This window comes from Chrysemys picta, chromosome 12 (assembly GCF_011386835.1).
Source record: "Chrysemys picta bellii isolate R12L10 chromosome 12, ASM1138683v2, whole genome shotgun sequence".
NCBI classification, from domain to species: domain Eukaryota; kingdom Metazoa; phylum Chordata; order Testudines; family Emydidae; genus Chrysemys; species Chrysemys picta.
The window spans coordinates 15790768-15806635 of record NC_088802.1 but is presented as its reverse complement, the minus strand read 5'-3'; the positions used below and the strand labels follow the sequence as shown (position 1 = coordinate 15806635).

The window sequence follows — 15868 nt, the reverse complement described above, 5'->3', positions numbered from 1 at the left end:
CGGTAGGGCTTTGTAGTGGGGCTGCTCACATCCAGGTTCGGTTAACCCAGGGGCTCAGACCCAGGTGATGATCATCTGGGCTAACTGCAGTGAAGACCTATTCTGGGTGGCATTTCAGACTGAGGAGGGGATACATCTGCCCCCTTTGGCCACAGGCAGAGGTGACATTAAATTTGGGAGGGAAAGGCTTTGATTTCATTATTCTAAACCCAGCAGCCTTCATGGCAAGTAACTGCCTCAGTGCACTCTACCCCAATTTCTGTCACTACAGCAAACAGTGAGGGAGAAGCGCACTCCAGAGTGGTTCTGATCAAATTATCAGCCATGAAATAGCTATGAATGCTGTCACTATAAGGCTTTAGAGTCTACAACCTGAGATGAAGGGGGCAGTTCGTATCTCTTAGATCAATGGTTTCAGGCTTTCTGCAGACTCAGGCAGACATTGCTGTATTGTTACAGCTGGTTCTCTTTGGAAGTATTTCTTTTTATTAGGGATTTTCTTTTTATTAGTGTTTATCGGTTAAACCCAAAAACCAGAAGTCCCAATTATGGAGCACAACTATGTGGCAATTTTAAAAAAATGGAAATAATATAGCTGAGCAAGTGACTGCATAATCACATTACACAAGGGCCTGATAATAACGCGGTCAATGGGAACATCTGTAAGCCTGTGTATGTATAGATAATAGTAGAAAATACTCCTGTAAATGTGCAATATGTTAAATCAAATCCTCTTCTTTGTGATTTATTTGCAGAAGAACATCGTGAAGAAAAAGGTAATGTTTCTTCGCTAATGTTAGGGAGGAGGGAATATAAGTTCTTCTTCGAGTGCTTGCTCATATCCATTCCATTAGGTGTGTGCGCGCCGCGTGCACGATCGTCGGAAGATTTTTACCCTAGCAACACCGGCGGGTCGGCTGTGGAGCCCCCTAGAGTGGCGCCTTCATGGCGCTGAATATATACCCCAGCCGACCCGGCGCCCCCTCCAGTTCCTTCTTACCGCCCCTGACGGTCGTTGGAACTGTGGAGCGCTGCTTAGCTGTTCTCCACTCTCCCTAGCTTATATTGTTGTATCATAGTTATAGTTATAGTTATAGTTATAGTATTTGTAGTAAATTAGTTAAGTAGTTTTAAAGTTGTTCTAAGTAGTCCAGGGGATTAAGGGGGTCGTCTCCCCCCTTTCTCCCCCGGCCGCGGGGCCGGGCTCATGCCCAACGCTCCCGGCTTCAAGCTGTGCGCCTCCTGCGCTAAGCCTATGCCCACGAGCGACCCGCACGACTCCTGTCTGAAGTGCCTGGGAGAGTCCCACCAAACAGATAAGTGCAAGATCTGTAAGGCCTTCCGACCAAGGACCAAGAAGGAGCGGGACTTTCGGCTCAGGCAACTCCTGATGGAGGCGGCACTTAGCCCGGACACTCCTTCCACGGGCAAGGCCCCGGCGCCTAGCACCTCGGTGCGCAGTGCCCCGGCGGCACCGGCTATGACGACCACGCGAGTGGCGTCAGACAAGCCTCCCCGGCACCGGACCTCGTCGGCACCGCAAGCACAGCAAGTGCCTCGGCGCCAGTCATTATCCCCGGGGCATAAAAAAGCCCATAAGACGGGGACATCCGTGCCGAAGACGCCGGCTCCCCCAGTGCCGGGGGTAGAGCCGCGTCCACCGGTGGAGCAACGTAAACAGTTGCCTCCAGCACCGTCGACTCCGGCGCCGAGGCCGTTGAGTCCGGTGCAAATAGCGTCTCCTCCCAGGCCGGCGGTGATACAGTGTCTCCCGTCGACTCCAGAGACCTTCGCGGCGGCGAGAGACTTAATAGCTCTCACGGAGCCGGCACCGCCTCAACCACCGGCACCGACTGCACCGTTGACTCGCACGGTCCAGTCGAGGGGGAAACCTGCCTTGATGCGCCCGCCATCACAAGAGCTGGAACCTCGGCACCGATCCAGGTCCCGAAGAAGGTCCCCACGCCGCTCGCAGTCCCGGCACCGAATATCGTCTCGGCACCGGTCGTACTCGCGGCCAAGATCTTCTTCGCGGCACCGCTCTTCGTCTCGGCACCGATATGATCGTCGGCACCGATCAACGTCGAGACGTAGCTCTCGGCACCGCTACGGTCGACGCTCGACGTCGAGGGGTCGCTCCCGGCACCGGGCATACTCCAGGTCCTCGTCGAGGTCCAGATCCGACTCCCGGCACCGACGAGGTCATCGGCACCGGTCGCGGTCCCGGCACCGATCGCCGGCACCGCGCAGAGATAGATCATCTCCGGACCGGCACCGTGCGGCACCGCAGCCCACGGGGATTGTTTCATCTCTCTCGGCACCGCCATGGCCGTCAAGATCGGTGTCTCGCTCCTCGGAGGACCTGTCGAGATCGGCATACCCCCCTCAAGGGCAAGCCGAGGAACGAAACTTGGGCCATTGGCAGGAGATGGCAGAGGACCACTCTCATGGACCATCTCACTGGTCGTTTTGGACCCCGTGGGCATACCACCAGGAGCAAGGGGCTCCAATACCATCGACCTCTCGCTCGGGTCACTCGGTCAGAAGGGCCCCAGAATCCACCATCTCTCGGCCTCCACCAGGAGGCATGGAGGCTTCCGTGTCCACGCCACCCGACACCATGGACCCCAGTGCAGGTGATGCTCCGGCCCAAGAGCAGGGGGATCAGGACCCCCCCTTGGATCCGGTACCACCGGAGGCATCCTCTTCCTCCTCTCCGGATGAGGCAGTGGCGGGCACTTCATGTACGGGTCCCCCTCCGATAGATCTTCGGGCTCACCAGGATCTCCTGCGTAGGATGGCCCGTAATATGGACCTGCAGGCGGAGGAGATAGTGGAGGTGCACGACCCGATCGTGAATATCCTTGGAGCGGATGCCCCATCGAGGGTGGCGTTACCCCTGATCCGCACGATCCAAACGAATGCGGATACGATATGGCAAACTCCTGCCTCTATTCCACCCACAGCGAGAGGGGTGGAAAGGAAATACTTTGTCCCGTCTAAGGACTATGGGTACTTGTATACCCACCCCCAGCCGTGTTCACTGGTGGTAGAATCAGTGAATGCACGAGAGCGCCACGGCCAGCAGGCTGCAGCGCCTAAATCAAAAGAGGCTAAGCGGCTCGATCTGTTTGGCCGTAAGGTTTACTCAGCCGGAGGGCTACAACTTAGAGCGGCGAACCAACAGGCGCTACTGAGCCGCTACAATTTCAACTCCTGGAACTCTATGGGGAAGTTTAAGGAGTTGATTCCCCAAGAGTCCAGGGAAGAGTTTGGAGCCATGGTAGAGGAGGGCAAGAAGGTGGCTCGGACCTCCCTGCAGGCCTCCTTGGACATTGCAGACTCAGCTGCGAGGACCCTGGCTTCGGGTATCGCTATGCGCAGGATCTCCTGGCTTCAGGTTTCGGGTTTGCCTCCGGAACTGCAGCAAACCCTACAAGATCTGCCCTTTGAGGGTCATGGATTGTTCTCAGATAAGACGGACTCTCGCCTGCAGAGCCTCAAGGACTCGAGAACAATCATGCGCTCCCTGGGGATGCATGTTGTGGGCCCTCAGCGCAGGCCATTTAGGCCGCAGCCTCAGCGCTTCTACCCCCCCCCGCCTCGTCAGAGACAGGACTCGGCCCGGAGGCGAGGGCGAGGTGGTAGAAGAAGATGGACCGGCCCTCAACCTGGTCAGAACCAGGGGCCACCTAGACCACCTTCAGGCCCCAGGCAGAACTTTTGAAGGTGCGGTCGAGGACGGCGCCCCAGTCATCCCCCAGGATCCAGCCCCCTCCTTTTGGGATCGCCTCTCCCACTTCCACCGTGCTTGGTCCCTTATAACTTCGGACCGTTGGGTCCTCCGCACGGTGGACAGGGGATACGCTATCCAGTTCTCTTCTATTCCCCCCTCTTCCCCCCCTTCCCCGTCCCTCTCCAGGGACCCTTCTCACGAGCAACTTCTTATACAGGAAGTTTCTACGCTCCTCGCTATGGGGGCCATAGAGGAGGTTCCAGTGGAATTAAGGGGCAGGGGATTTTATTCCCGCTACTTCCTCATTCCCAAGTCCAAAGGAGGTCTGCGACCCATCTTGGACTTGCGCGGACTCAACAAATTCGTAGTAAAGTTGAAGTTCCGCATGGTCTCTTTGGGAGCCATTATCCCTTCCCTCGATCCTGGAGACTGGTTCGCCGCCCTCGACATGAAAGACGCATACTTTCACATCGCTATTTACCCGCCTCACAGACGTTTCCTGCGATTCGTGGTAAACAGGGTGCATTACCAATTTGCAGTCCTTCCCTTCGGCCTATCCTCAGCCCCACGGGTGTTCACAAAATGTATGGCTGTCGTGGCAGCGTACCTTCGTCGGCAAGGGATACAGGTATTCCCGTACCTAGACGACTGGCTGGTACGCGGTCGCACCAAAGAACAAGTTCGCGATCACGTCCACATAATAGTGCGCACATTCAACAAGTTGGGTATCCTACTCAACAAGGACAAATCCACTCTAGAACCTACCCAGAGAATAGAATTCATCGGTGCGGTTCTAGACTCCAGACGCGCACAAGCCATCCTGCCAGACAATCGCTTTTGCACCATCATGAGCCTCGTTCAAGGACTCAAGGCCTTCCCAACTACCACGGTGAGGTCGTGCCTTACCCTGCTGGGTCACATGGCTTCCTGCACGTACGTAACCAGGCATGCCAGACTTCGGCTTCGCCCACTCCAGACCTGGGTGTCCTCGATATACCGCCCACATCGGGACAGCCTGAACATGGTGGTCACGGTCCCGAACTCGGTCCTGACCTCCCTCTCATGGTGGCTAGATCACAATGTGGTTTGCGAGGGGATGCCGTTTCACGCCCCACAACCCTCTCTACACCTGGTCACAGACGCTTCATCTCTGGGTTGGGGCGCCCATCTCAACGAACACCATACCCAGGGCCTATGGACTGCACCCCAGCTAGCCCTGCACATCAATGTTCGGGAACTGATGGCGGTGCGCCTGGCGTGCCAGGCATTTCTCAATCTCCTACGTGGCCGCTGTGTGTTAGTTCTCATCGACAACACCACGGCCATGTTTTACATCAACAAGCAAGGAGGAGCACGTTCGTCAATTCTATGCCAAGAGGCCATTCGCCTGTGGGACTTCTGCATCGCCCACTCAATACATCTCACGGCATCGTTCCTCCCTGGAGTCCAGAACACTTTTGCGGACCGACTCAGCAGGTCCTTTCAAACGCACGAGTGGTCTATCCGCCCGGACATCATACATTCAGTCTTCCAGAAGTGGGGGTTTCCCCAGATAGACCTGTTTGCTTCTCGAGACAACAGGAAGTGCCACGTGTTCTGCTCCCTACAAGGTCGAGCCCCGGGCTCCCTCTCGGATGCGTTTCTCCTTCCCTGGAAAGACCACCTGTTTTATGCCTTCCCTCCGTTTCCTCTGGTCCACAAGGTACTGCTCAAATTGCGCAGAGACCAGGCACAGGTCATTCTAATCGCTCCAGCGTGGCCGAGACAACATTGGTACACCACGCTGTTGGAACTCTCGGTTCGGACACCGATCCCGCTTCCGTTGTATCCGGATCTCATCACGCAGGACCACGGCCGGCTGCGTCACCCCGACCTGCAATCACTCCACCTCACGGCGTGGCTGCTCCATGGTTCACCCAGGCAGAGCAGCAATGCTCGCACTCTGTCCAACAGATTCTGCTGAGCAGTAGGAAGCCCTCAACACGCACCACGTACCTGGCCAAGTGGAAGCGGTTCTCCTGTTGGTGCGAACAACGAGCCACGTCCCCGTTGCGGGCACCCATTCCTCTCATTTTGGAGTATCTCCTCTCCCTAAAACAGCAAGGGTTGGCGATATCTTCAATTAGAGTTCACCTGGCCGCTATATCGGCCTTTCATCCAGGGGAACTCGCGTCCTCGGTATTCTCTAACCCGATGGTCGTTAGATTCCTCAAGGGCTTAGACAGGATGTACCCACAACAACGTCAACCCGTTCCGACATGGGACCTCAACCTGGTTCTTTCCAAGCTCACAGGTCATCCATTCGAGCCACTGGCCACCTGTTCACTTTTGTACCTATCCTGGAAGACAGCCTTCCTCGTAGCCATCACCTCAGCAAGGCGCGTTTCTGAACTCAGGGCGCTTACATCCGAGCCCCCTTACACGGTTTTCCATAAGGATAAAGTGCAGCTCCGCCCACATCCTGCCTTTCTCCCTAAGGTGGTTTCTCCATTTCATATCAACCAGGATATATTTCTCCCGGTCTTTCACCCTAAACCACATGCTACTCGCCAGGATCAACGTTTGCATTCTCTGGACGTACGCAGGGCCCTGGCCTTCTACATTGACCGCACAAGGCCCTTTAGAAAGACGACGCAACTCTTCGTTGCAGTGGCCGACCGAATGAAAGGCTCACCGGTCTCCTCACAACGCCTATCCTCCTGGATTACGTCTTGCATCCGGACTTGCTATGACCTGGCAGGTGTCTCAGCACCGCACCTCACCGCTCACTCCACGAGGGCCCAAGCTTCCTCGACGGCTTTCCTGGCGCAAGTTCCGATCCAGGACATTTGTAGAGCTGCGGTTTGGTCATCAGTCCACACGTTTACAGCTCACTATGCACTAGTGCAGCAGTCCAGGGACGATGCTGCCTTCGGATCAGCGGTTTTGCACACAGCAATGTCTCACTCCGACCCCACCACCTAAGTTGGGCTTGGGAGTCACCTAATGGAATGGATATGAGCAAGCACTCGAAGAAGAAAAGACGGTTACTCACCGTTGTAACTGTTGTTCTTCGAGATGTGTTGCTCATATCCATTCCAAACCCGCCCCCCGTCCCCACTGTCGGAGTAGCCGGCAAGAAGGAACTGAGGGGGCGCCGGGTCGGCTGGGGTATATATTCAGCGCCATGAAGGCGCCACTCTAGGGGGCTCCACAGCCGACCCGCCGGTGTTGCTAGGGTAAAAATCTTCCGACGATCGTGCACGCGGCGCGCACACACCTAATGGAATGGATATGAGCAACACATCTCGAAGAACAACAGTTACAACGGTGAGTAACCGTCTTTTATACTTCCTAAGCAGCTATTGAGAGCTCTTATCAAACAGAACACACTCTGCTTTATACTGAATGCAAAGTAGAGCTCCACCGTAACCCCTTCCATTCTACACACACTACTATGTCTACCAGTGCCCCAGCCACTGAAATGACCTGGGGATTTGCTTCCTAGTCGTTGACAGAAGGGAGCAGGTGAATGTGTTATTTTGTCTTCACTATATATTTAGTGATGGGGAAATGTTAAGTTGTAATAATATTTCTAGCTTCCCCATCAGGGACATTCCCCATCAGGAAGGTGATGGCCAGGGAAAAATTGGTTGCACAAAGGTTGGGACTGGGGTTAGACATATAATTGTGAATTTCTAAACTTTCAGACATTTAAGTTGTGATTTATTTTTATAACATTTCATTGCAGATTTGCTCAAATGCATTAACTTAAAGTTGACATTTGGGATAATTACCTAGGTACTGTGATGTGATTTTGTGTAATAACTCTTGACGTGTACATTCAGTAAACAGAATCTTTGCCAGATTTGCCGTAGCAGATCAGACCAGGGAAGAAGCTACTGTGGGATCCTGTCTCCCACAGCACCGGTTGTTTCAGAGAAAGGATCCAGAAACCCCACTAAGACAATCATGGAATACGCTGCCCAGAGAGCACGTTTCTTCCTAGCTCTAGGCAGTTCAGGATCAGCTTATGCCCTGAATCGGGAGGTTTTATCATACAATCATAGAATATCAGAGTTGGAAGGGACCTCAAGAGGTCATCTAGTCCAACCCCCTGCTCAAAGCAGGACCAATTCCCAGCTAAATCATCCCAGCCAGGGCTTTGTCAAGCCGGGCCTTAAAAACCTCCAAGGAAGGAGACTCCACCACTTCCCTAGGTAACGCATTCCAGTGTTTCACCACCCTCCTAGTGAAATAGTTTTTCCTGATATCCAACCTGGACCTCCCCCACTGCAACTTGAGACCATTGCTCCTTGTTCTGTCATCTGCCACCACTGAGAACAGCCGAGCTCCATCTTCTTTGGAACCCCCCTTCAGGTAGTTGAAGGCTGCTATCAAATCCCCCCTCATTCTTCTCTTCTGGAGACTAAACAATCCCAGTTCCCTCAGCCTCTCCTCATAAGTCATGTGCTCCAGACCCCTAATCATTTTTGTTGCCCTCCGCTGGACTCTTTCCAATTTTTCCACATCCTTCTTGTAGTGTGGGGCCCAAAACTGGACACAGTATTCCAGATGAGGCCTCACCAATGTCGAATAAAGGGGAACGATCACGTTCCTCGATCTGCTGGCAATGCCCCTACTTATACAGCCCAAAATGCCGTTAGCCTTCTTGGCAACAAGAGCACACTGTTGATTCATATCCAGCTTCTCGTCCACTGTGACCCCTAGGTCCTTTTCTGCAGAACTGCTACCTAGCCATTCGGTCCCTAGTCTGTAGCAGTGCATGGGATTCTTCCGTCCTAAGTGCAGGACTCTGCACTTGTCCTAGTTGAACCTCATCAGGTTTTTTTCGGCCCAATCCTCTAATTTGTCTAGGTCCCTCTGTATCTGATCCCTACCCTCTAGTGTATCTACCACGCCTCCTAGTTTAGTGTCATCTGCAAACTTGCTGAGAGTGCAGTCCACACCATCCTCCAGATCATTAATAAAGATATTAAACAAAACTGGCCCCAGGACCGACCCTTGGGGCACTCCGCTTGAAACCAGCTGCCAACTAGACATGGAGCCATTGATCACTACCCGTTGAGCCCGACGATCTAGCCAGCTTTCTGTCCACCTTACAGTCCATTCATCCAGCCCATACTTCTTTAACTTGGCGGCAAGAATACTGTGGGAGACCGTCTCAAAAGCTTTGCTAAAGTCAAGGAATAACACATCCACTGCTTTCCCCTCATCCACAGAGCCAGTTATCTCATCATAGAAGGCAATTAGGTTAGTCAGGCACGACTTCCCCTTGGTGAATCCATGCTGACTGTTCCTGATCACTTTCCTCTCCTCTAAATGTTTCATAATTGATTCCTTGAGGACCTGCTCCATGATTTTTCCAGGGACTGAGGTGAGGCTGACTGGCCTGTAGTTCCCCGGATCCTCCTTCTTCCCTTTTTTAAAGATGGACACTACATTAGCCTTTTTCCAGTCATCTGGGACCTCCCCCGATTGCCATGAGTTTTCAAAAATAATGGCTAATGGCTCTGCAATCTCACCCGCCAACTTCTTTAGCACCCTCGGATGCAGCGCATCCGGCCCCATGGACTTGTGTACGTCCAGTTTTTCTAAATAGTCCCGAACCACTTCTTTCTCCACAGAGGGTTGGTCACCTTCTCCCCATGCTGTACTGCCCAGTGCAGCAATCTGGAAGCTGACCTTGTGCGTGAAGACAGAGGCAAAAAAATAATTGAGTACATTAGCTTTTTCCACATCCTTGGTCACTAAGTTGCCTCCCTCATTCAGTAAGGGGCCCACACTTTCCTTGACTTTCTTCGTGTTGCTAAGACTTTCTTCTTGTTGTTACATCCCAAATGATATGGCAGTTCTATCTAACATACTGTGACTGTCCTCACTCTCCCTAAATATGTATACTGATACTCAGCTCTTGGTCTGAGTGATACCTGATGGTGAAGACTCACTGTGTATTTCTTGGAAAAGTATTTCAGTGAAGTTGAAAGGCAGCAACTTAAAAAAATAGGAAAAAAATGTTGAGAGAGGGTGAATAGGACCATCCGATAATCGATTTACCATCTCCGTGCTATTCATCAGTATGTGCACCTCTGCCATGTTCTCTGCTGTCTCCTCTCTAAACAGCCCTAATAACATCTCTCCCCACACTGAAGTCTTTCCATGCTATAATTACCACCTTCTCCCTTTTCTGAATCCTCCACCCTCAATTTCTGCTCTATCCTGTTGGAGATAGTGACCAGTAGAGGCACCAACTTTCTAATGTGCGGGGGGGGAGGGGTGCTCGATCCCCTGGTTCTGCCCCAAGCCCCACCCCCCACTCCACCCCTTCCCCCAAGGCCCTGCCCCGCCCCTCCCTGTCCATGCCCTGCTTCTTCCCATCCCATTCCACCCCCTCCCCTGAGTGCGCCCGGCCCTCACTTCTCCCCCTCCCACCTCAGTGCCTCCTGCACACCACAGAACAGCTGATCTGCGGCAGGTGGGAGGGAGGGGGAGGTGCTGATCAGTGGGGCTGACGGCGTGTGGGAGGCACTGGAGGGGAGGGGGTTGGCTGCCGATGGCTGCTCAGCACCCACCATTTTTTTCCCATGGGAGTCGGCTCCTATGTGTTCATCTTCATGCTTTTGGATTCTATTTTTAATTATAATTTCAACCAATTTACTGGGATCTGAATTAAAGTTAACTGGACTGTAATTCTCCTTATGACTCTTGAGCTTTTTTAAAAATATAAGTGCAATATTTCCTACCCTCTTTTCCTCTGGGTCAGTAGCTGATTTTAATTAGATGCATATTTTTGCTAGCAGCTCGGCTGTTTCATTCTTAACACTCCTTCAGACTGCTTGTTATGGGCTGTGCAAGTGTCTGGAATGTTGTGAATGCCTCGGTGCACCTTTTGTCTAAAGAATTGAACTCCTATTAGGTTTTTGACTCTCATCCTTTTTTATAAGCATGGTTTCAGATCTATTCATTTATTGTTTTCTAGGGAAACTCTTCACTGAATTGGGGCTTGGTAAGTTCCCTTTCCTGACCCTACATACACACCCTTAATATAATCCATGTTATACACCGTGTCCTGCTCAGCGTGTCTGTGCTCAGGGGAGTTCTCATCTCTCTCTGTGTTTTGCTTTCAGAACTGAGAAGAGCCCAGCTATATGCAGGTACTGTACCTGACACTGACACTTTACTCATGTCAACATCCCACTTGCCCCGGGAGCTCTCTCCTCACTTCCCCAGTGCACCAGCACTTTCATATCAAAAGCAATAGGCTGGAAACAGCAGTGTCACTGGGGTGGGTGGAAAGGATCAGGCGACACCCCAGGTTTATTGCAGAGCAGGGACATGGCCCCGTTGGGAAAGGGCTGATTAGTGGTGAAATGCTGCCCCCTGGTGTCACCTTTCCAGGGCGGTGCCTGGGCTCTGCAAGATGGACATTCTCAGCTGTATATAATTAAACGGAACTGCTCAGCTCTCTCCTCCCAGCAGCATCACCATGCTCAGACCGAGCTTTAGCCACAATTTTCTTCTAGCACAACAGGACCAGACAGGAGCTGTTCGGTGTCCCCTGGATTTGGGGGGAGGGAGGTCCTGACCCCACTGCAAGGGCAGACAGGTTTTTATAACCAGCTTGTGACACTCTCCTGACCCAGTTACAACAAACTGTGCCCACGCGGCAGCTTTTCTGTGGCTGAGCTGTGTGTGTGTGTTTGTACCCAGCATGCAGCCTGACCATGTATGCCCTGGTGCATGCTGGGAGAGTCTGGGCAGCTCCAGCAGGGATCAGAGAGCCCAGGGGCCATGCACACACATTGCAGCACCACTGGCCCAGGGGTCCATGCACTCTGGGGTATCCTACCACACAGAGCTGGGAGGGAGGGGGGCACACAGGGCAGCTCCACACCCCTCTCTCTGCCCCCCTTCTGCTGACCTGCTCCTTCAACCCCCATTCTGCCACTTTGGCACCAGTGCCTGCCCATTTGCTCCCCCCCATGGTTCCACCTGCCCCACTCCTCATCATCTCACCCCCTGGCAACTCACCCTCCCCTTGATTCCCCCTGTCCCATTGGAGCTCCCCATTCCCTCACACCCCTCTGCCCCCTGGTGCCTGCCCCTTCCCTTGCTTCCCTGTGCCCCCTGGGGTCCATCCTCTTCTTCTGCCCTGATGCCCACCTGTCCCCTCAGTCCCTGCAGCCCCCTGGAACCTGCCCCTCCATTCACCCCCCTCTGCCCTCCTGGTGCCTGCTTCTCTGGCCCCACATTGCCCTTGTACCTGCCCTTCACCTCTGCCCCTCCCTCCATCGTCTCTGCTCCTGTTACCTCCCCCTCCTCTCCCAGCATCTTCTTGTCCTCTCCCCTCCCCTGCCTCCAGTGACAGCTTCTCACCCTCTCTCCCCCCCCCTCCTGCCCTTCCCCTCATTGTCTCCTCACAGGCAGAGGGCCCTGACTCCCCTCAGGCAACAACACCTCCCCGCCCCTCCGCCCAGCGATTAACGGGGATGCAGGTTAATTTCCCTTTGATCCCAGTGACCAGCCCCTGCCCCCGGCCCTGACTCTGTGACTCTCTCCCCAGTGGACGTGACTCTGGATCCAGACACGGCTCATCCCAAACTCGTCCTGTCTGAGGATCGGAAACGTGTGAGACTCGGGGAGACACACCAGGATCTGCCCGACAACCCTGAGAGATTTGATTCTCATGTCTGTGTCCTGGGCGCTGAGGGGTTCGCGGGCGGGAGGCATTACTGGGAGGTGGAGGTGGGAGACAAGACTGAGTGGGACCTGGGGGTTTGTAGGGAATCTGTGACGAAGAAGGGGCAGGTCACATACACACCTGGGAATGGATACTGGTTGGTCTGGCTGTGGGATGGGGAATATGAGGCCCTCACCTCCCCCCCAACTCCCCTCCCCGTGAGCGTCAGGCCCAGCCGGGTGGGGATTTTCCTGGACTATGAGGCGGGCGAGGTCTCATTTTACAATGTGACTGACAGGTCCCATCTCTTCACTTTCACTGACACCTTCTCCGGGACGCTCCGCCCTTATTTCTATCCTGGTGTCAATGATGAGGGTGAAAATGCAGCTCCCCTGATAATCTGCCCGGTCCCAGCTGAGGCCGGAGGGAATCTCTGTCCCTGACAGTGACCCCGCGACACAGACTGACCCCTCCCAGCCCTGCTGCTCTTCCCGTCCCCAGTGGTGGGAGCCAGTTACTGCAGCAACTGGACTTTTTGTGCTGACTGGACGCTGCCAGTTTCCCTGTTCAACTAGAGCAGGTCTGCACAACATACGGCCCGCGGGCCACATGCGGCCCGCGGGGGGGTGAATAGCTGGGCTCACTGTGCGGCCCGCATGAGGTGAGTAGGGAAGCCAACGGTCGGTTGGCTGGCTGGCCGGTAGGTGGGCGGGGTGGTGAAGGGGCCAGTGTGAGGCTGGACTCCGGAGAGTGAGGGTGAGCCAGTGGCAGGAGGTAAGAGACCAGGCAAGTGAGCTGGCAGTGGGGGAGGGGTGGCTAAGGTGGCGAGCGGGGGGGCAGGTGAGCCAGCGGGGGGGGGGCTGAGGAGGCGAGCGGGGGGGCAGGTGAGCCGGAGGGGGGGCTGAGGAGGCGAACGGGGGGGCAGGTGAGCCGGAGGGGGGGCTGAGGAGGCGAGCGGGGGGCAGGTGAGCCGGAGGGGGGGCTGGGGAGGCGAGCGGGGGGCAGCTGAGCTGGCGGTGGGGGAGGGGGGTCTGAGGAGGCGAACGGGGGGGCAGGTGAGCCGGAGGGGGGGCTGAGGAGGCGAGCGGGGGGCAGGTGAGCCGGAGGGGGGGCTGGGGAGGCGAGCGGGGGGCAGCTGAGCTGGCGGTGGGGGAGGGGGGTCTGGGGAGGCGAACGGGGGGGCAGGTGAGCCGGAGGGGGGGCTGAGGAGGTGAGCGGGGGGCAGCTGAGCTGGCGGTGGGGGAGCGGGGGCTGAGGAGGTGAGCGGGGAAGCAAGTGAGCCAGAGGGGGATGAGGAGCCGGCGGTGGGGGAGGGGTGGCTGAGGAGGCAAGCAGGCGGGGGGCGGGGGGCAATTGGGAGAGAGGTTTTTGTGTTACATGTGCAGCTGAAGAGGTAAGCGGGCGAGCCAGAGTGTGGGGGTATTGCCAGGGGCAGCACGCCAGATCAAAGGGCACCAGGGTCTGGGAGGAACACGGGGCCAGCGGCAGCGGGACACTGGCCTGCAGAGGGCGCTCCAACGGCTGGATGAGCTAATTCCCAAGAAGACCAGCAGGAGGTGCTGCCTTACGCGAGTGCGGGGGTGTGTGTGTTTTGACAGGGCTGGGTGGGGTTTCAGCGGGGCTGGGGGGTTTCGGCCCTCGGCTATTTTCTTTGGAGTAATATGACCCTCGCCGCTTTACGAGTTGCGCAGGCCTGAACTAGAGGTTCCAGTCGAAAAACAGACACCTGGCAACCCCCAGCCCTCACCTTCCCCGTCCCCTGCCCCAAGGGTAGCAGATGGGAGTGGATGGGGTCATTTACCCCTGTCAGAATTTTCTACCCCTGTGAAACCTCAACGTAAAATATGAAAGAAAAAAGATTATTCTAATTTAGAAAATATTATTGTAACAAGGTGTAAATACAAGAACATTTTAATTTTACATTTCAACAGTATTTCAAAAACAAGCATCTAAACGTATTTTTAGAATTGGAATTATTTACATTTATTTTTTTTATTCTTCCCTCAAGTCTATATTGAAGTTTTACTTCTCTAAATAAAGTCATTTATATTTCAACTGTGGAATTTCAAGAAATCCAAAATATTTATCCTAACAAAATAAACCATTAAATTGTCAGAGGAGGTTATTCGGTTATAATGTACACGTGTCATAAACATCACAACTACACACATGTGCAGCTGCTCTCTCTCCCCCTCTCTTTATTGTCTTGACTGGTTCTCTCTGGATGGCAGGGCACATACACCCACCTCCTGCACTACATCTTTGAAAATTAATAGGTGAAAAAATGCTAGAATTAATTAAGCAATATATTTAAGTGAACTCCCCCAAGATTATATAATAGTCTTTGAAGTTCTGTCAGCATTAAGTCATTTGATTTTTAATTTTCTATCTACATATAATTGGTAATCAAGATATGACCCTTCCTTTCTTTTTCTCAAATCAATTAACAAAACAGAGTCCCCACAGTGTTCTCTGTACAGTGTGACTTTGCACGCGTGATGCCTGGGAAGTCATGATGGCAGGGGCAGGGTCAAGCCAACGAGGGCGGGCCCATCCTGTTCCAGAAGTTCTGTAATGTCCAGTAGTTGGGGATGTGTCAGTGGCCACCTTACTTGTCTATACATTGGGTTTAAACTGGATTAAGTTGAGTTAATTTGATTTAAAATCGTATGTGCACACATACCACAGTCCTGCCCAGCACACTAATTCTGCTTTCATGGTGAACTCTGGAATCCTCTTGCAAAGTGGATCCCCATGCTGCGAATAAAGTTCCATCCGTCTATTGTTTGAGTGCACACAATCCTGCTGCACACCACTTTGGCAGTCCTCCAATAGCTATCCCACACTGCTTTGCAGGGAACTGTTATTGACCTGTTTACCTGCGTGTCCTCTGGTGTCTACTTCCCAGGATGACCCATCCCCCATTTAAAAGTTGGGATGGGGCCAAATTTTGCCCATTTCCTCCTGGGTTTGAGTGTCTCACTGTTGCTGCAATATTAAGCCAGGAACCCTACAACACTCCTTGAGCAGCCTCTGGGAGCCGCGCTGAGACCTGGATCTCAGCGACACTGGGGAAGAAGCATTGGTTCAGGAAGCTCTTGTAGCCAGTCACTGCAATAGAGATCTGTCTGTGGTGTCACTGAGGGGCCATGACTGGGATGCTGAGCAGGGCCTGATAAAGGAATGTACATCCCTGTTACACACAGTGTCCAGCACAAGAGAGACCTTTATCTGCGCTGATAGGGCCCTACTCAGCGTTACCTGGCAGGGCTGTGTCTGCGCAATAGGGGGAGTGGGTTTGGGGGATTCCCAGGTCCTCTCAGGGGCATTAATGGGGTTATCTGACTCCGAGATGGGAACCTCCCGGCATTTCCTGCCCTGGGGGAGTCTCTGCCCATGGAGGGGAGTGAAACAGCCCCAGGGGCCAGCGCGGAGGCAGGAGTGAGAGTACC

The 15868-nt window shown here is 53.9% G+C and overlaps 2 protein-coding genes across 12 annotated transcripts in view; both read left to right on the top strand.

Annotated features, from left to right (window-relative positions):
* LOC135975005 (butyrophilin subfamily 1 member A1-like) overlaps positions 1-13244 on the top strand; it is a 48159-nt gene extending 34915 nt beyond the window's left edge. For 5 of the 11 annotated variants that reach the window (XM_065564956.1, XM_065564957.1, XM_065564960.1 and 2 more), the window contains 4 exons: positions 756-776; positions 10716-10742; positions 10864-10890; positions 12300-13242. In XM_065564956.1, the coding sequence (XP_065421028.1) occupies positions 756-776; positions 10716-10742; positions 10864-10890; positions 12300-12859 (635 nt within the window). In that variant the 3' untranslated portion in view covers positions 12860-13242. Of the gene's footprint in view, positions 1-755; positions 777-10715; positions 10743-10863; positions 10891-12299 lie in introns of all 11 variants that reach the window. The other 6 variants (XM_065564958.1, XM_065564962.1, XM_065564955.1 and 3 more) reach the window with 3 other exon arrangements.
* Positions 1112-3727, top strand: LOC135974998 (serine/arginine repetitive matrix protein 1-like). The gene has a single exon (XM_065564831.1). The coding sequence runs from the start codon at positions 1208-1210 to the stop codon at positions 3725-3727; it is 2520 nt and encodes an 839-aa protein (XP_065420903.1). The 5' UTR covers positions 1112-1207.
* Positions 13245-15868: the final 2624 nt, after the last annotated feature.